This window comes from Lipotes vexillifer, unplaced genomic scaffold (assembly GCF_000442215.2).
Source record: "Lipotes vexillifer unplaced genomic scaffold, Lipotes_vexillifer_v1.1 scaffold1129, whole genome shotgun sequence".
Taxonomy (NCBI): Eukaryota; Metazoa; Chordata; class Mammalia; order Artiodactyla; family Lipotidae; genus Lipotes; species Lipotes vexillifer.
The window spans coordinates 4,307,436-4,326,943 of NW_006789022.1; the positions used below are offsets into that span (position 1 = coordinate 4,307,436).

The 19,508-nt window shown below is 45.1% G+C and overlaps 2 protein-coding genes across 4 annotated transcripts in view; one reads left to right on the plus strand and one right to left on the minus strand.

Annotated features, from left to right (window-relative positions):
• Window positions 1–11,130, plus strand: part of CPSF7 (cleavage and polyadenylation specific factor 7) — a 21,746-nt gene extending 10,616 nt beyond the window's left edge. For both annotated transcript variants that reach the window (XM_007462178.1, XM_007462179.1), the window contains exons 5-9: window positions 424–838; window positions 1,343–1,461; window positions 3,746–3,914; window positions 4,544–4,711; window positions 9,088–11,130. In XM_007462178.1, coding sequence (XP_007462240.1) covers window positions 424–838; window positions 1,343–1,461; window positions 3,746–3,914; window positions 4,544–4,706 — 866 coding nt within the window. In that variant the 3' untranslated portion in view covers window positions 4,707–4,711; window positions 9,088–11,130. The remainder of the gene's footprint in view (window positions 1–423; window positions 839–1,342; window positions 1,462–3,745; window positions 3,915–4,543; window positions 4,712–9,087) is intronic.
• A 3,056-nt stretch (window positions 11,131–14,186) lies between these two features.
• TMEM216 (transmembrane protein 216) lies at window positions 14,187–19,265 on the minus strand. Of its 2 annotated transcripts, none has more exons than XM_007462180.1 (5): window positions 19,204–19,240; window positions 18,520–18,621; window positions 17,859–17,951; window positions 15,058–15,259; window positions 14,187–14,792 (listed from the first exon to the last, which is right to left on the minus strand). In XM_007462180.1, the coding sequence occupies exons 1-5, from the start codon at window positions 19,238–19,240 to the stop codon at window positions 14,777–14,779; spliced, it is 450 nt and encodes a 149-aa protein (XP_007462242.1). In that variant the 3' UTR covers window positions 14,187–14,776. The 2 variants fall into 2 exon arrangements, with proteins under 2 accessions (XP_007462242.1, XP_007462243.1); XM_007462181.1 differs by having other exon boundaries at window positions 14,204–14,792; window positions 19,190–19,265.
• Window positions 19,266–19,508: the final 243 nt, after the last annotated feature.

The following is a 19,508-nucleotide window of genomic DNA, read 5'->3' on the forward strand; positions in this document are numbered from 1 at the left end:
GGAAAGAGTCCCTGAGCTCCTACCAGAGAAAATGGGGTTTCGAATCAGCTTGAATCCAGCTGAGCAGTAATGAACGTACTTCAGCACTGCCGTTTTCTCGTGGGTTATTAGGATCCTTCCGCACATTTAACAACAGAAAACAAACCTAAGGGTAACTTAAATGTGAAGCACTGGGAGTTCTAGATGAAGAGCATCTTCAACACACAGATCCAGGGTGCTTCGCTTCCTGGGTTTGCGGCTTAACTAGGTGGCCTCCGAGCTTTCTCTCTGAGGCCAAAGAAAAACAGTAGGTGATTTTACCTTCCTTCTCAGCTACCTGTCACCTTCCTTAGTATGGTGTCAGATGACTTGCTGAAGGATGACCTGGTCCCGTGGTTGTGTTCAAAGGTTGGACAGTAACAGTAATTCTGTTTTGCTTCATAGGAATACCTCCGCGGGCCCACTCCCGAGATTCTAGTGATTCTGCTGATGGACGGGCCACACCCTCTGAGAACCTTGTGCCCTCGTCTGCCCGTGTGGATAAGCCCCCCAGTGTGCTGCCCTACTTCAATCGCCCTCCTTCGGCCCTTCCCCTGATGGGTCTGCCCCCACCCCCCATTCCACCCCCACCACCTCTCTCCTCAAGCTTTGGGGTCCCTCCTCCTCCTCCTGGCATCCACTACCAGCATCTCATGCCCCCTCCTCCTCGATTACCTCCTCATCTGACTGTACCTCCCCCTGGGGCCATCCCACCTGCCCTTCACCTCAATCCAGCCTTCTTCCCCCCACCAAATGCCACAGTGGGGCCTCCACCAGATACTTACATGAAGGCCTCGGCACCCTATAACCACCATGGCAGGTAAGGACCATCTTGTTCCTTTCAGATCTGAGCCAGGCATAGTGGGGTAGACAGTGTTTTAAGCATTTTGTTCTCCCTGAAGAAGTAAGTGAGCACTGAATTCTTGTGTTTTCCCTTGTGGAAACTGTTGTCATAGTATTGAGTCCTGGGAAATAGTTAACTATTAGAGAATGTTTTTGTTTGGTATTTTGTTTGCGTCTTACCTCTCAACCCAAACCATGTCCTTCGTATCCCTTTTTAAGGCAGTTGATTAAATGGAGTGCTATAAGTCACTGTTAGGAATGCTATGAGTGTCTAGCACTGTTGGATCATGCCAGAATTACAAAAGTATATGACATAAATCCTGTCTCTGAAGAGAACATGAACATATAAAACATGTGAACAGGCTGAGAACCATTTAAGGCATTATACAGGAGAGCACGGTTAAATAGCATAGTACTCTAGAGTATGGTAAAGTTAACAAGGGGTGTGGGCAGTCAGGAGTGGTATTATTTCTGTGTGCAGCCGAGATTCGGGCCCTCCGCCCTCTACAGTGAGTGAAGCAGAATTTGAAGAGATCATGAAGCGGAACAGAGCAATTTCCAGCAGTGCCATTTCCAAAGCTGTATCTGGAGCCAGTGCAGGTAACTCATCCTTACTGTTGCTGCCTTCTCCTTACCTTTAGTTTTTCCATTGTTTTGTCATTTCCATTGGCAAGAAATTCAACAAGATAAAGTTGGAGCACTAGTAGATTCGCAAGAGTGGCACATTTTGAAAAGCAATATGGTAACCTGGTTTCCTGGCTTTTGGGGAGCTCCACTGGTGCTGTTTGTTTAGCCTGTGTCTAGACCTGCCCCATGAAAACCAACTTAGTGCCTAGAATATAAATAACTAATATTCATTGTGTTGTTTGTTATAGAATGAATTTCCTGCCTCACGGAGATCTTGATCTCAGTGGTTGATCAGTGGATCTTGTGTCCATGTAATGAGTCCAATGCCAAGTGTAGACCTTGGGTTTTTAGAACTGATGATGATGATGGATATGGAATCTGATTACATTTGGGGGTCGAGGCAGAGCTGGTGGCCTCCATGTAACCTATCCTAGAAAGAGACAAGTCTGTTGGGTGTCAATCTTAAGGCATAATATGCCCTTACAACTAACTTTTGCCTTGCTGTCAGTATTAAGTGGGCAGAACCAGAAGCCATGCCTTTGAGAGCCAGGGGAACAGAACCTTTGGTTCCTAAGGGAAGAGAATATAGGAAGTTTCCGGGTTCTGGTCCAAGTTTCACATTATAGCACTAATCATATTCACTTTCTTCCTGTGAGTTTCCTACATGAATGTAAATATAGATTGTCAGATCTCCTAAGAAATAAGTTAACTTTATTATCATCCGTTTTCCATAATTTCTCATCTTTGACTACAAAATTTGAAGGCAGAGTGGACTAAAGACAGAAAGTATGTATATTTTCTCTCTCTTTTTTTCCACCAGAAACCTTCATGACATCTGAGTAAATCTCTTTAAATTAAAAAATAATCTATGCTCATTGTAGCAAGTCAGATATACAGAGTATAAAGAAAAACAATCATCGTTCTTCACCAGTTCCTTCACACTGAGATGATCAATAACTGAACCTCTGTCTCCTCCCTTTATTTTGTTCTCATTCCAGTCATTTAAACCACAAATATTTATTGAATGCCTACAAAACAGGCAAAAATTCCCTACTCTGGTAGAGCCAAAATCCTGGTGTTCTTAGATCTCCACAGAATTGCAGGTCCTTCACAGTCTCTGTTCTGTTCTTCACTGCCTCGCACAGGGGGAGCTGCTAGTCCACTGTCACTGGACCCCTGCCTGGTTTCATGCTTTCCTTGTATTATCTTGTTCTTAATGCTAAGAAAGCTTTAGTTTGCAAAAGCATTGTGCAAGTACCCACCCTGACCACTCTCCTTGAGTCCAGACATTGCTCAGATGTGAGGAATGAAGGAGCTAGTTCTTGATGGCAGCATAATTAAAAATAATGTGTGTGCATATATATATATAATATATATATGCACGCACACAACATACATGTCTTAGATCTGTTACTTGTGTGTGTGTGTGTGTGTGTGTGTGTATATATATATATATATATGTATTTGGTTGTAGATTTAAAATAATTCAGACAGAAATATGCAGTGTTAATAAATGAAAGGCTTCCGTACGAGGACCATCAATAAGACCACCTTGTACAATTAAGTGTCTATCCTTCAGATTTTTTTTCTGTGCATGTAGCAAAATATATATGTAATTTTGATTGTTTTTACAAAAATGGAATATTGTTTCACAGCTATTTAAAAATACATTCTGGACATCTGTTACATCAACTAATACCTAACGTTTATTGAGCCCTTACTGTGTGCCTGGCACTGTGCTAAGTGCTTTACATGGATTGCTTTGTTTACATACAGATTTACCTCACGCTTTTTAACGACTATGTAGTATTCTGTAGAACCAATGTTCCATAATTTATATAGCCAGACCCTACTGAAGGAACTTTAAGTTGTTTTTGATTCTTTCATACAACAAACAACGCTGAAACAAACAGTGTTTAAATTATATACTTGTGAACAGAAGTAGAAAATTTTTAGATGCGCTGGGTCAAAAAGTATGCACATTTTTTATTTTAGTGGATGCTGTCTGATAGCCCGCAGACAATGACGTGCCGGATTATACATCCACTAGCAGTGTCTGAGAGCATCTGTCTGATTCCAGACCACTAGAATATAGGTGCCATACAGTTTTATACCTGCCACTTCTGCCTCATCCATTTTACCGTGGTTCTGTGGGACAGCTATTTACCCTTGGTTTGTGTCCTCCTGAGTTCTCCTTTTCATCAGTTAGTTTACTGCCTCTGCTCATCCTTGGCCTTTCCCATCCATCCCCTGTCAGGGGATTACAGCGACGCGATTGAGACGCTGCTCACAGCCATTGCTGTTATCAAACAGTCCCGGGTCGCCAATGATGAGCGTTGCCGTGTCCTCATCTCCTCCCTTAAGGACTGTCTTCATGGCATTGAAGCCAAGTCTTACAGTGTGGGTGCCAGCGGGAGCTCATCCAGGTGAGTTGATAATTGCTTCAGCAGCCTGCCAGCCCTGAGCAGCACTCTTCCAGGGACTGGCAGGGGGAGGAAAGGAGCCCAGGGTATCTGGCAAGGACCTAGTTGAAAGAGCAGACCTAGCCCTCATGTCTTTAAGGGGAAAAAATTAATCAAACGTTTAAATTAATAAATGTTGTAATGTCTGAAATCTGTGTTTGGTGAGGCAGTGGGCTTATTTAGGAAGAAAGACTGACGTAGTTCAGAACACGGGCTTTGGAGCCACACATTCTTGAATTTGAATCCCAGTCCTGCTCCTAACTACCTGCATGACCTTGAATATGGAAGTTACTCAACTTTCCAAGCCTCATTTTTCTTATTTTTAAAAAGGGGACAATGGTAGTACTTATCTTACAGACCTGTTGTAAAGATTGGGTGAGATAATGCATGTAAAGCTCTTAGCACTGTGCCTGATACGTTAGTAAGATCTCAACAAGTTTAATTGTTATTAATTTTCCAAAAAAGACTAGGGGCCATGATAGAGTAACAGAAGAGTGGTTTAGACAAATAGTAGAAGACACCAAAACGCAATATACTCTTAGAAAGAATGGGGTAAGCCCTCTGAGTGAGGCTGAAAAGTATCCCTCTAATAGGAAAAGACATCGGTCCCGAGAGAGGTCACCAAGCCGGTCCCGGGAAAGCAGCAGGAGGCACCGGGACCTGCTTCATAATGAAGATCGGCATGATGATTATTTCCAAGAGAGGAACCGAGAGCACGAGAGACACCGGGATAGAGAACGGGACCGGCACCACTGAGAAAGGTGGGATGAAGCCCCATTGCTGGCTGGTTGATGATCTCTTATGAAAGAAAAATTATTGATAGTAAAGATTTCTCTCTCTCCTTTTAAAACAAGAAAAGGGTATGGGAAGACTTCCTATGTAGGTAACCAGAAATTCAGGTGGGCAGGTTTTCTGCTTGTTTGTGAGGAGTCTCACCCTGAAATGGACCTGAGATTAAGCTATTTTTGCTTGTTTATTGACTGCTTTCACCTGGTATCTGAGACAGCATGGCATAATGGCTAAGAACACAGTGTCTGCAGGTAGATGCCAGGTTATGAATTCCAGCTCCTCCGGCCATATTACTTTCTGTTCCTCAGTTTCCTCATTTGTAAATGGAGATAATAAAAGCAACTGTCTCATTGGATTGCTGAGTATTCAGTGAGCTAATCCATATAGAGCATTTAGCACTCATAGTACCTGTCACATAGTAAATTCTCAATAAATGATAGCTATTGTTATTAACATTGTTATGTTTTATTTATTTATTATTTATTTATTTTCTTTTTGGTTGCGCCGTGTGGCCTGCGGGATCTTAGTTCCCTGACCAAGGATCGAACCCGTGCCCCGTGCATTGGGAGCACTGAGTCTTAACCACTGGACCGCCAGGGAAGTCCCTCATTGTTATACTTTAACCCCACCAAACTTTCAAATGAAAAAATCAGGAAAATTGACCAAGACAGAAAAAAGTAAGACCATTGCCTACTTGTAAGTTTTCAAGGTGCAACATTAATGATTTTTAAGAATTAATATCTATTAAAAAGATTTTGAAAATCAGGATACTTTAGTCAGAGAGGAGAAAGCTGATCTGAAAAAAATTATCTTTAAAGCTTTAGAGACTGTGGAAGATATTTCAATGGCAGGATATATTTGTTTTGGAAAAACTTAATAACAGTGATTTTTTTTTTTTTTTTTTTTTAATAAAGCAAAAGAAAGGCAGGAGAGTTAGGGGTGGGGAACTACGTTAACTCAAGTAACTGAAAAGTTGAGTTAGGCTTGGCTGGTTCAGGGGCTTCAGCTATGTTATTTTCATTCTCAGGCTCCAGGTTACATCCCACCAGCTTGGCAATCCCAACTGAAAACAAGCTTCCAACAAAGATTGTTTCTAGTATATAAGCAAGCAAGAGCAGTTGTTGACTCTGTTTCTTTGGAGATCCGTAAAAGTAGTCGAGACTCTGGCGGGGATGGTACGTTTGTGGTTCCTGAAGGCTATTGCATGACCCAGGTGACTTTGGGGTCTCTTCTCAATTTTGTGGCTTCACATCAAGTACATTAGGATAATGTCCTTGGTGTTTGGCTGATTTGGTTGGTCTGAAGTAATGGTAATTGTGGAAGGTGAGTAGGAATAGTTCTGCTTGGCATCTTTGGGGTGGAGAGATGGATGACTGGATGCAGAAAGGAAAAGAAACCCTGCCCCCTTCTTGCGAGTGCCTGTAGTTCACAAGCGGTAGCTAGACTGTAAACTGCTGCCTAGTGACAACCTACTAAACAAATAAGAAAGGAGTCTTGTTATGTTTGGCTACTGCCCTCTACTTTGTTGTTTGTCATCTGCCATGAACTTAAGCGGAGTTTTAAACAGCTTTGGCCTAACTGAGTCTCAGGCAGTGGGCGGGAGGGTGGGTGGAGTGGGTCTGTGATCGGTCTCATCCCTCCTGCAGCGGTAGCAGCATTTCCCTTGTTTGAGCTAGCACAGTTGCTAGTGTTGCTTGTAGGTTCAGTATCAGCCACCACCCTCCCCAATCCTGCAGCCCACCGTGTGTGTCCTTTGGAGCTGACTAGGATAAGGGTGACGAAGGAGGTAGTACTTGGTCTGTGCAAAGCATGAATTATAGTCTCTGGGGCCACATAGGTTAGTAGTCGGAACGTGTAACTGCATGTCACTGTTCTTGGCGGCTTTGCTCCTGACAGCCTTTTGATAGAAAAATTGTGAGATCCTCTGATCATTAGAACTTTGGGGATTGAACACCTGAACCTGAGACTTCAGCTGTCATCTTGCTTCATTTTTTTTCCACCTGTAAAGTGGGACTTTTCTTCCATTATGAGGATGATTCAATTTGAAAAACTCTGAAAAATCCTATAACCCAGTAGTTCCCAGAAAACAGTCATTTGGCTGGTGCAGGCCTATGACAAATGAGGAAAATTAACTCTTGAGGCAGGTTTTCCAGTTCCCCACTTTTCCTAGTCACCCCTTTAGGTACGTTGGTTATTCCTTCTGGTTATTTAGTCCAAAAGAACTGAATTTGACCCCCCAAAAATGTCCATTTCTCACATTCTCATCCTGGGATTCTTAACTTCATCTGCAGGTACCAAGTTGTGACTTAGGAGATGTCATGTTGAGGAGATGGTGCCTGGGCCTCATTTACCTTGATAACTTTGCAAGCTCTGAGTACAATACCTTTTAGCTAGAAAATACTAGTATTTATACTATACGGAGAGCTGTTCCCTGAGAGCAAAGGGTATGTTCCATCTAAGGGCAGCAAAAAACAGCAGCCTTTTTTGTCCATCCTTCCTCAGGATGGGCACGACCTCTGGGACCTGAAGTCTGACCCACTTTGTCCTCTGTCTACATTCAAACATTACCACCAAAATGGAGCCATAACCTCTAAGAATTGGGTGCTGCTCAGTTGACCCTTGAGCAGTGTAGGGGTTAGGGGAGCTGACCTCTGCGTAGTCAAAAATTCGAGTATAACTTTATAGTCAGCCCTCCATTTCTGCAGTTCTCCATCCACAGATTCAACCAACCTCAGATTCTGTTGTACTGTAGTATGTATTTATTGAAAAAAATCCGCATATAAGTGAATCAGCGCAGTTCAAACCTGTATTTTTCAAGGGTCAACTGTAGTTTACTTCTGATGCATTAGTTATCCTCTGAGTCTTGTTTTGTAGCAACAGTTCCCAAATTACATCTCTTGTGGTATATGTGTGTACGCTTTGGAGTTTGAGGATATTCTTTGGTTGTCTGTGGCTTCAACTTTTTGTAGTTGTTGGCTGTTGTCTCATTTTAGGACATTATCCTGCTTGAAATATAGTAATTGTCACCTCCTTGCTATCCTCCTGGTCCAGTGAAAACTGAGCATTCTGTTCAATTTTGATCTAATGTCAAGATTCGGAAACCCAAATGGTATGAAATTGAGGAGTCACTGAGGGCTTTAGTTTCCTCTTATAGAAAATGAGAAAGATACCTGCCTGCAGAGATGTTTAGAGAAACCAGAGGCCATGACAGATTCTGAGGACCCCAGGGTGCAATGGTGCCACTTCAGAGTGTAGAAGGATCAGGCAGCTTCTGGATGCAGTTTTTCTTGCATAGCTCCTCCAGGTTACAGAAGTGCATACATTAAAGGTGAGCATTTATGTATAGGCCATGTTGCCAGTTTGGGCGTTAGTAGAAATCCTAAGCCTGAATTTAATTCCCCCTTTTCCTTTTCGCTATCAGTTCTATTTTGTGTGGTAAGATTGACCAGGCCACCCCCTGCAGATTGATGTTACAACGTTGGAAAGAGGGCTGAGTGTACTGGGGACCTTAAGTTAGGTCGAGATGTGACAAGTGGCTTAACAGTCCTTCACTGCTCAGCAGAAGTTCTTAACTGTGCTTTTAGTTTTCTTGGATGGTGACTGCTGATGATCTTCTTTGACCTCCGTGCTCTGCTTTCTGCTCTGGCCTGACCGCATCACTCCTGCTTGGTGTTAGTATGCTTCTTGGCCCCTCACCCACACCTGTCATCTGGGGAGGACTTAGAATCTCTTGAGTGGTGGTACTTGGAACATCTCTGGCTCTATGTGTATGTGTATGCTTCTTTAAAAGAAGGAAAAAAGTTTAGTTTTCTTGTGTAAGTACATGCTCCCTGCACGGGCCTCTTGGGTATTTGGGGGTTAATGGATTTGGTTATGTACACACTTGTTTTCTTACCATTGTACTTCCCATTTCCAGATTTTTCCCCTTCCCCTTAAGGTAAGCTATGACTTGCTCAGAATAGATTTTCTGAAACAGTATTTAAACTCACCATGCTCCCTTAGAGCAACTTTTCTTGAAATGTAGTAGTTTCCAGCCAAAGTCTCTCCTTTTCAGTGAAACTGCTTTGATGCCTCATTTCATTGTCTCTGTTTCCCCCTAACCTTAAAGTAAAATGTCGCTCCTCTTTCCTCTGTCCTCCTCCAGCCACTCCCTCACTACTCACAGTGCCACACACTCCCAGACAGTTCTGCCGTCTTTTACTTTCCCAGGCTTGCGTTCTGTCTCCATCCCCTACTTCATACGTTTTAACTTTTGAAAATGCCAGTATAATTTATATGCGCCCCTGTTAATCAGAAAGTAACCTCTAACCTGTATTCTCTTTCTTCTCTTCTGATGTTCTCATTGCAGGAGTCTGGTTGGAAGCAAATGTTTTTTTAATGGACTTGCATCTCCTCACCTTGATCAGGACTAAAGGACGGAGGCCGCTCCACCCCTTCCCCTTTCTCCAAGCCCCTAACCCCTTTCAGACACCCACAGGGAATACCCTCTGCCCTACAAGATTGAAGATTGCCTGGCAGCCCTCCCGGTCCCACTCCTGTCTGCCAGGGTAAAGAACCTAAAGACTTCATGTGGTTGGGAGGGTGGCAGACAGGAAGAAACCATGTCCAGGTCCCTGGTCTCCACAGAGAACGGTGCTTTGTCCAAGGAAACGTATGAGTTTCTGATTCTCCAGGAGCAGTTCAGTGGTGAGGTTGATGGGAAGACATCCTTCCCAAAGGAAACGGATCCTCCCTGTGGGATCTAGGAGAGTGGCTGGGTGTGCCAAAATATGCCCAGGGTCCCGCCCTCAGCACTAGGTTTGATGGGGCGAAGAGGGTCCAGACCCCTTGCTAACATCCCACTTCTTTCACTCCTTTACCTGCCCAGCCCTTTGAGGAGGGACCATGAGAACAGAAATTACTTTATGGAAAGCTTCTCCTGTTCTTGCTTTTCCCTCTTACTTATTGACGGTTTGTTTCCCTGACCTCCCAGGGGGCTAAAACCCTTTTAACTCCCTGCTGCCCAGCCTGCTCAGTGGACTTGCCCCTCCTAAGCAGAGAAGGCCCATGAGGTTGCTTTCTGCTGGGGAGCCTGGCAGCGCCAGTTACCACCCTCTACTGTTTCTTGCTCAGTTGCCTCTTGCAATAACCAGCTCCACTAGATGTTCCCTTTCCCTGGGGCTTTTCCATTTCACATGTGGAGCCCTTCCCCCAAGAAGGCTGCTTCCTTGTTTTAGAGGAAGGTACTGCCATTGGGAGTCGGGGACGTCGGACCTCAGCAGTGAAGAACCCTTGTGAAATACTAGGAGTGGGGAAGGAGGCAAGTTGGGCAGGATATGGCCTACTTCCATAGGCTTTTCTTTTTTCAGGTTTGATGTGAGCATGGGCTTGCATCCTCCAGGTACATACTTTTACTTATTGTGGGATAACCCGGCACTAGTAGGTAAAGTCACACATTTGGTATTTTTTCACCTTTTGAATTTTGACTTAATAGCTCCCCTCGCTCTGCCTGGAGGTACTTGCTGCCTCTGATAAGGAGCAAGGAAGAAGTGGAGCCTGAGTTTAATGAGCGCAGCTCAGAATTCTAAGGACCACCACTCTGGGGGCCATATTCTACACAGGCAAATGGAATTGCTTTTCCCATAACATCCAAATTATGAGGCGGCGGCTGCTGAAAGCAGCAGCAGCAACAGGGTCCTGCGGTACCCACGGGGCGACAGATGCGACTTCCGCATGCGTCTGTAGGGCATGCAACATCGAACAGGAAACGTGGCACGTGGGATGTCAGGTCGCTGGAGACCCTTCTGGCTCAGAGGGGAGAGACTGAGCTGGACCGAAGCCTTCCTCTGTTCCCTGCACGTTTCTGACGTAGCCCTCGCTCAGTCACTGAGGGAGTCCCCCAGGGTTGGAGAGGCACATTCCCTTGGGACAGAGGCTACAGGTTTGTAGCTTTTTTCCCCCTGTCCCCCAACCCCATCCCCACCTCCACTTCAGAATATGGCACCCCGCCCAGCCGGCCAAGCGTTAAGTGATGTGCTTATCCTCAAGAGCAGCTCCGGGTGTCTTTTTAATGTAGAGAAAACCAAGTAAGGTGACAGTTTAAGGAGAAAAAAATATATAGAATACCAGAAAAGCCGTTTACCCGGAGAATTTTTTTCTCCCCATTTTTGTTTTGTTTTTACTCGGTGACACAATTTTTAGTTTTATTTCCTGATAGCAAAAGGAAAAAAACCCAACCCTCAAAAAGGCCAAGGCCCCGTCCCCCTGTTGTTGGTGATTTGTCTTTCTGATAGGTTGAAAATTGTGTAATAAACTTGATGACACTGTCAATCTTTTATACTGCATTGTATTTTTTTTCCTTTTGTAACAAAATATTTTTAAATAATAAATGGGGTGTGAGCTGTTTCACGGATTCTGCATTGAATAGATTTGTTGAGGTGTCTGGGACATGGGTGCGGGCTGATGTAGAGGCTTTGGGAGGGGTGTGAATCCCTGAGTTCTCAGCTGGAATTGCACGGTGGGCGTGTGTAGTGCGTGTGGTACTACTCCTAGGAGACCTCGTGTGAACCTTTGGAGGTGCCCCTTGAGGTTTAGCTTTTTTCCTTAGCCATCTAAACAGCCTAGTTAATTCCAAGTCATCTTTTATCCTTCAAGGTTCCTAAGATTTATTCTCAGAATAAATGTCCTACCTTGTACAGTTCAGTTCCCATGTCATCAAGTTCATAAAGGAAAGAGTCCTCTGCTAGGTGTTAGAAGATAATGCTGGCTAGTGCCTCCTTCACATCTAAATCTATCTAACCACGGACGAGCAGCACAACCTCCGTCTCTTTCGTTTGTAAGATGAAAATGATAGCTGTTCTGCCTTCCACATTGGGAGGTCTGAAGAATCATAACAAATGTGAACGTGTTATGTAGACTGCGGTGCTATCTAAATATAAGGGAAGTACAGATTAGAAAGCTTCGCAAAGTGCTGCAGGGTGATCCTTGGGATTCCTGAAAGCAGGCTTTTTAAAAAGTCAGGTGAACAAGAGAGCATAATAAAAAGATGAACCAGCAACCAGATGACATACAATGTGTTGCTGAGACCAGTAAAGGCAAGAGCAGTATAAAAGCAAGAAACCCTTAGTAGAAGGGAAATTCCCTGAGGGTCTATGATGTTATAAAACTTGAAGGAAAAAAAATAGTTGTGATGCCTCTCAGAACTTAAACCAGTGTTCTCAAGTTGAGTTCCACGGTTGCCTGCATTTCAGTTATGCGCCATGCTTGCTAAAATGCCTTCCTGGCTGCATCAATCTCTGAAGCCGTTATGCTCCAGATGACTTACATAAACTAAAGCAGGAGGGCTGCTGGTTTAGAGAAGCAAGTACTTCCTCAGTTTCTCCTAGGGGTTACCACGGCGTATAAGAAGGGCATGACCTCTGGGTCACCTCTGTGTTCCTGAAATGAGCCAGACCTCAGCCCCTAGAGACCACCACTGAGTCACCTGACAGTTCTAGGCATGAGTGTGGCTATCCTAGCAGGCCTCTGCCAGCTCTTGTGACCAGGGCCTGCTCCTTGGCTCAGTCCTCTCACTGTCCCAGAATGTTAGTCCTTCAGGTGTGTATGGGGTATAGTGGCTTCCCTTGACACTACAGTGAGTACAGCCTCTGACACGTTAACCCTGAAAGACTAGCTGTGCTGATTCCCATCCTCCACTGTTGTATGATGTTCTACTCTGGTGTGACTAACTGCATCCACACAGCTGGCCCCAACAAGCATCAAGAAGAATGAGCATTTATGGGACTTCCCTGGCGGTCCAGTGGTTAAGACTCCGCACTTCCACTGCAGGGGGCATGGGTTCAATCCCTGGTCAGGGAACAAAGATCCTGCAAGCTGCACGGCGCGGCCAAAAAAATAATAAAAATAAGAAGAATGAGCATCTATGGAGTCACGCCTAGGAAACACAACACGCTAAGCTTCCAGATACCCATGAAGAAAATGTGAAGACTTCCTGTTCTAAGCCCCATTTTCAATCATTCATTCTTATACTCACATGGTACCTGTTCAGGAATGGAATTTACTTGGTCCAAATTGAGACACATAAGACAAAGTTTCTAACAAATTAGTAACCAGTTGTATGATGCTTGGCTATGTTACTTCCTCATCTCTAAACCTGCCAAGCTGGGGATGAGATTAAGTTGATCTCTAAAGCCCCTTTGAATTATAAGCCACCTCTAAACTTTCAACAGAGCCTCCCATTCATTTTTCTGTGTTGCTGGGAGGGGGACCTTAACCAATGAAACTCTAAATGAAATAGGCCATGGAGAATGAGTTCTCCAGTTTGATGCCAGCGATTTCTTCAAAGCAGGGCTAGACAAACAAGCAGTGTGAGAAGCAGCAGAAAATTAAGGTATTAGTGGGATATGTGATTGAAATGTCAGGGAAGTTCCTATTGGGTTTTTTGTTACTGTTTCACGCTTAATCAGACCTATTAATAGTCTTTGGATGGACCCCAAAGGCAGCTCTTAGGCAAGGACGTGGAGGGTTAGGAAATAAGAAAAAGCATCAGTGCTTTGGAAAGTGGAGACCTACATAGGATGAGAATGAGCCTGATCACAGGAAATAAGCAGTTAAAAACCAGCATGACATTCTTAAAGGCCAATTACTCTTTACTTTGAGTAAGAGCAGATATTCTAGGGTTCACCTGATAGCAGATGGGCCATATGGCTCAGGGTTTCCTAAAGTGGCTTCTGTGATGGCTTCTTGGGGCTTAAAAAATGGCTGCTATCATGCAAGATGAGAAATAGTTTTAAAGACGGTTACTTGGAGAAGGGAATGATTCACTCATTTAGGGCAACACGCCTCCAGCTTAAAGAATAAAAATAGGGGCTTCCCTGGTGGCGCAGTGGTTGGGAGTCCGCCTGCCGACGCAGGGGACGCGGGTTCGTGCCCCGGTCCGGGAGGATCCCACGTGCCGCGGAGCGGCTGGGCCCGTGGGCCATGGCTGCTGAGCCTGCGCGTCCGGAGCCTGTGCTCCGCAACAGGAGAGGCCATAGCAGTGAGAGGGCCGCGTACCGCAAAAAAAAAAAAAAGAATAAAAGTATGTGTTCCTTTTATATTAACTTGAAATTTTAAAACAAATGACCAAAAAATATTGGTAAGTTTAGAATATGTTTCTTCCAATTACTCATGCCTCACCCTGGAAAGATGACAATTATCTGTTAGAGGAATGAGAGACAAGATGCTGGCTTTGGGGCAGAGGTAAAGAATGTGAGCAGGCAGGATGACAGATCTGAAGAAGACACAGAAGCTGGCAGGGCCTTTAGGGATTAATTGAGGCTGGAGCTGTGGGAAGAAACTCAGTGGGACACCTTCATCACTGCCTCTGTGTCCACACTGAACCACCAAGCGCAGCCGAGAACAAACAGCTGGGATAGTCTCTACCTTCTCTTAAAGTGGAAGAAATTCTAGGGACGGGTGCCGTGAGGAAAAGGCTACTACAACCTCCACCACAGAAAATACATCTTTATTATAAAATAATGTTTTGTTTCATGATGAGAGTAGAAAAATAACACTATGAGCTCCAGAGAAAGTTCTGGAGCTCAGTCTCTGAGAAATGGGATGAGCGGCTTTTGCATCACTCTGGGAGCACACCCTCCTGAGGTGCCCCGTGCTCCTGCAGGACATGGGGCACAGCACACACACGGAGTGTGCAGCTCAGGTCCTGCTGGAAGCCCAAGAAGCCTACACAGTCCACACAAGATGCTCTGGCCACGATGATCAAAGAGGAGAACTGAGGTCAGAAGGGAATTAATTGGTTCTGAGAAGGGCCAGGATGGCGACAGCCTTGCCCCTCCCTATACTGGAGTGTACAAGAGTCTCTTGAACTGATGATCCTGGTTTAGAAGATGGAGCCCAGTGGGCTTATGCTTGGTTTGTTCCCCAAGGTGTCTGTGCTGAGGAAAAGCTGCAACCTTTCCCAGGACAACTTGACCCACCGTTTCTCACTGGTATGGCTAAAGTACCAGAGGTATGTGTGGTCTCAGCCTGTGAGGGCTGCTGGCTGAAACTTTTGTACTTCAAATCCTGTCCACACTGATGGCAGAAAGAAAGAAAGAAACAAAATGTTAAAAGACCAGTGAATAAGAGCAGCTGGCTGGAACTGTTCTATATTCCAAGCCTCTTGGCCCCAAAGAATAAGGAGAATGTCTACCCTAAGTGGGAAAGGCAGTCCCACAGACAACCCTATTTGCCCTTAAAAATCTTCTAGACCCCTCAGGCTTTAGACAAACAATGAATCCCCCCCTGGGATGGGAATCCAACCCTCAGGTGGTAGGAAATGGTCCCTCAGCAGCAGTACCTGGAGAAAGCAGCCAGGGTGAGCACCTCAAGCAGCAGCTCTGAGCCACAGAAGAAGAGCAAGATGCCGTTCATGATGGCTTCCAGGCGGAGCACGTAGGTCTGCAGCAGCAGGTAATAGGAGGCCATCATGGCAGATGGGAAGGTCAAGGCCATGCTAATACCGAGCGGCATCTTTCGTTGGCAGAGGTTTCCCTTTGTACCTGTCAGACACAGCCCATGGAATCACCTCCAAGTGGCCTGCTTTCCCTGGCCTCAGAGGAAAGGCGGGTGGGATGGGACGGACTGGCAAGCAGAGGAAAATGCTCCTGAATGGGGATGTGCAGATTTATAAATGCGGTCCCACTGTGTTAAAAACTAGAGGCTTGGGCTTCTCTGGTGGCACAGTGGTTGAGAGTCCACCTGCCGATGCAGGGGATGCGGGTTTGTGCCCCGGTCCGGGAGGATCCCACATGCCGTGGAGCGGCTGGGCCCGTGAGCCATGGCCGCTGAGCCTGCGCATCCGGAGGCTGTGCTCCGCAACGGGAGAGGCCACAACAGTGAGAGGCCCGCGTACCGCAAAACAAACAAACAACAAAAAAAAAAAACTAGAGGCTTTGGAGCAGCTATAGGATTGCAGTCATTCACCGAAAGGTCCTGCTTCCATTCTGGCTCCCAGTCAAGGGACAATGGGCTCTTTATTTGAGGAAAAATTTTGTAAATCATAAAAATAATATACAATCATTGAAAACTTTTCAATTAATATAGAAAATACAGAGTTCCCTGGCAGTCCAGTGGTTAAGACTCCAGGCTTCCACTGCAGGGAGCATGGGTTTGATCCCTGGTTGGGGAACTAAGATCCCACATGCCATACGGGGCAGCCAAAAAATAGAAAAAAATATATAAAAAATAATTTTAGAAAATATAGAAACTAAAAGACCACATGACTCAGCCCTTAGAGATAGCCATTATTACAGAATGATGTATACTGTTTCAGACTTCTTTATGTGTATGGTCACATATTACTATTTATTATTCTAAAAATAGAATCATACTCTGCATACTGTTTTGCAACTTATTTAACCACTTAACATAGACATCTTTCCACACATAACTACCTTACCCTTTTTTAATGGCTATGAACAATTTCACTGAACCAATGCCATAATATATTTAACTAATCCTGTACTGACAGATGTTTAGGTTGTTTCTAATGTTTTGATGTTAAAAAATACATGGCAGGGGCTTCCCTGGTTAAGAATCCACCTGCCAATGCAGGGGACATGGGTTCGAGCCCTGGTCCGGGAAGATCCCACATGCCGTGGAGCAACTTAAGCCCGTGTGCCACAACTACTGAGCCTGTGCTCTAGAGCCCGTGAACCACGACTACTGAGGCCATGTGCCACAACTACTGAAGCCCGCGCACCTAGAGCCTGTGCTCCGCAACAAGAGAAGCCACCGCAATGAGAAGCCCGCACACCACAACGCAGAGTAGCCCCCGCTCACCACAACTGGAGAAGGCCCGCGCGCAGCAACGAAGACCCAACACAGCCAAAAATAAATAAAATTTATAAAATAATTTATAAAAAAAATATACATGGCAATAAATGTTCTCATACAGATGTCTTAGCATATCTGTAGAAGTATCTGTCTTTTTCAACCGTTTTGGAAGGGAAATTGTTAGGTCTAAGAATACGAATTTTACCTGGTAAAACTATTAGCAAAAAGGTTGTACTAATTTATATTCCCAAAGGGTGTGGGAATATAAATACCCACAAAAGTGTGAGACCATAGAGACCTGTTCCTCACAGCCATTCGAATACTGGGAATTTGGAAACCTTTTTAATCTGATGGGTGAAAATGTTACCTTGTTTTTTCAATTTGCTTTTTGTTAGTGAGTCTGGGCATTTTATTATGTGTATTGGTCCTTTGTGATTATTCTTATGTGAATTGCCCATTAGCGTCCCTTGCTAATTTTTTCTTTTTTTTGCTAGTGATAATTTTTTTTTAAATTTCTACTGGCGTATAGTTACTTTATAATGTTGTATTAGTTTCTGCTGCACAGCAAAGTGAATCAGCTGTATGTATACATGTGTAGCCTCTTTTTTGGATTTCCTTCCCATTTAGGTCACCAGAGAGCATTGAGTAGAGTTCCCTGTGCTATACAGTAGGTTCTCATTAGTTATCTATTTTATACATAGTATCAGTAGTGTATATATGTCAATCCCCTTGCTCATTTTTAAAACTAGGTTTTTTTCTTAGCACTTTATGTGAGCCTTCTTTATCCTTTGTTATATGTGTTGAAACTATTTTTTTCCCCTCAGTGTGTGTTTTAACACCGTTTTCAAGGATGAGATATTCTAACTAATAAGGGCTTGCTCTGTATTTCTGGGGATATAAAACTTGTCCTAGAGAAATCCTTATTCAGAGAAGTGGAGGGGATCTTAGTGCTGACCTGTGCAGGCATCTACTGCCCTGGATAGGCGTCTACTGCCCTGGACATGGAGTTACAAATGAATCTATTCTCCCAAGCAAACCAGTGAGAGGAACCAGGAACTCTTGTAGCAGTTAGACAACTGGGAAGGAATTATCTAATATCTCATGTCACCACCTACTTCTGGCCCTGCAGAGCAACAGACAGATAAATCCTGACCCCAAATATGAAGCAGCTTGAAACTTTAGAGAGGGGGTAACAGGATATACCACCAGATCCAATCTCTTATGGTGAGCCTAGGTTATGTATTGAAACTTTTCCTTGTTAATCAGGTTACAGATACCAGCTTGTCTCATAAGGAATGGAAATATTCTCTGGACAACACTCACCAAAAAACAGTCGAATTACTTCAATTCCAAGATAAAGGAAGAGCATCGCCACATCCAGTACTAGATTGGCTGTTGGATATGGTAGCAGGAGACCTGCCAATACAAAAGTCAGAGCTTGCAAACAACATAGAACAGTACACACAAGAACTCCCACACACCTGGGAATAAAGAGAACACGAGTCTTATCAGCGTTCCATGAACTACTTAGTGAGATGTGGGCAGGATCTGTTAACCTGCTGCAGGATCTGTTAACTCCTGGTACGGCTACGTCTATTAGAGGCAGGCTCGTTATTACGGGGTTTTACTCCTAACTCGGAGAGTCTGTGGGGACTCTGCTCTCCACAGTAATCAGACGTACATGGGTACACAGGCTGCTGAAGGTCACCAATGGGCTTAAAGTGGAGTTCAGCCAAGAGGGGATGGGGAAAGAGGCAGAATGGAGAAGTCCATATTTCCCAAACTCAAGAAAATCTTGCCGAGGGGCTTCTTACTAAATCATTCTCAAGGAAGTCACCTGATGAAGAGACTTCCACCGTGCAGCAAAGAGGAGCCCCAGGGGGCAGAAAAGAATGAAAAACAAGAAGGCTTTCGGTGGCAGCTGGCTCTGGGCTGAAGTAGGGAAGGGATGTTGGGGCAAGGGGAGTCAAACCCCAGGCCTTACCTTTATACAGAAATACGAAGAGTTCCAGCAGGAAACAGGTAGCATAACACCACCCGTTCAGAAAGAACAGGATTTCCAAGGAGGTGGAGGACAACCGTTTACCTGAAAATATGAGCACAGAGAAAAGAGATGGGCTGGAGGGCAGCTCAACCTCAGTTATTTCAATGGTTCTGTGCCTAACTTGGAGGAAACACGAGGTCGCAGCTAGTGGAAAGGGCCACTTGGGCGCACTTCTGATTGCTGATGAGGAGTACGTGTGTATATACGGTGTGGAGGGGGGTTTCCTTCAATCCCCTTCTTTCCGGAATACCGTCAAACTCGACTCCTTCGGCTTTGGGGCTGAAAGTCAAAGCCTCTCTAAGATCTAACCTCGTCACTATTTGGGAAGGGAAATTGGGGCTCAGAGACCAGCACTGGCCTGTTTGAAGTCACGCTGCAAATTCGCAACTGAGCTGGCCTAGAATAGGCCCAGCCAAGGATTTGGGGGTATCTGAGACCCGCACCTCGAGACCTTCAGGCACTCCGGGTGGGTGAGTCCGCCAAACCCTGCTTTGGACAAGTGAGGAGTGATGTCCCTAACACCCGAGAAGGAAGGGTTTAGGTCGAGCACTGGGAGAGAAGGTTGGGGGGGGGCGGGTACTGAGGAGAGCAGGACCAGCGACTCACACACCTCCGGAATCTCACCTCGCGGCGCCATCTTCAGTCCCCATGGAAACTGCATACGCGGCTACAGCTACTCCTGGAGCAGCGAGGCGTTGCCGGAAGCTGGGGACGGAGCGGCCCTCTATTCTGGCCTCTCTACCCGCCTACCTCACTCTATGGTTACGTGGTGCCTGGGATGTCTCGGTGCCGTTCGCGCGTGCCAGCAAATTGCTTTTGCTGGGGTTTCGGCTGCCGACCTGAGAGAGAACAGTGGCCGCCCACCGAGCAGTTGTCCTCAGGACCCCGGGGGCGGGAGCGGCGCTTGGGCTTCCCCATCCCAGGTTTAC

Coding starts and splice junctions, on each gene's coding strand:
- TMEM216 (XM_007462180.1), bottom strand. CDS start 19,240: ATGCAGTTTCCATGGGGACTGAAGATGGCGCCGCGAG. Junction 17,952..18,519: donor CTTCGTATTTCTGTATAAAG/GTAAGGCCTGGG, acceptor TTGTATTGGCAG/GTCTCCTGCTACCATATCCA. Junction 15,260..17,858: donor AGTAATTCGACTGTTTTTTG/GTGAGTGTTGTC, acceptor TGTGTCTGACAG/GTACAAAGGGAAACCTCTGC.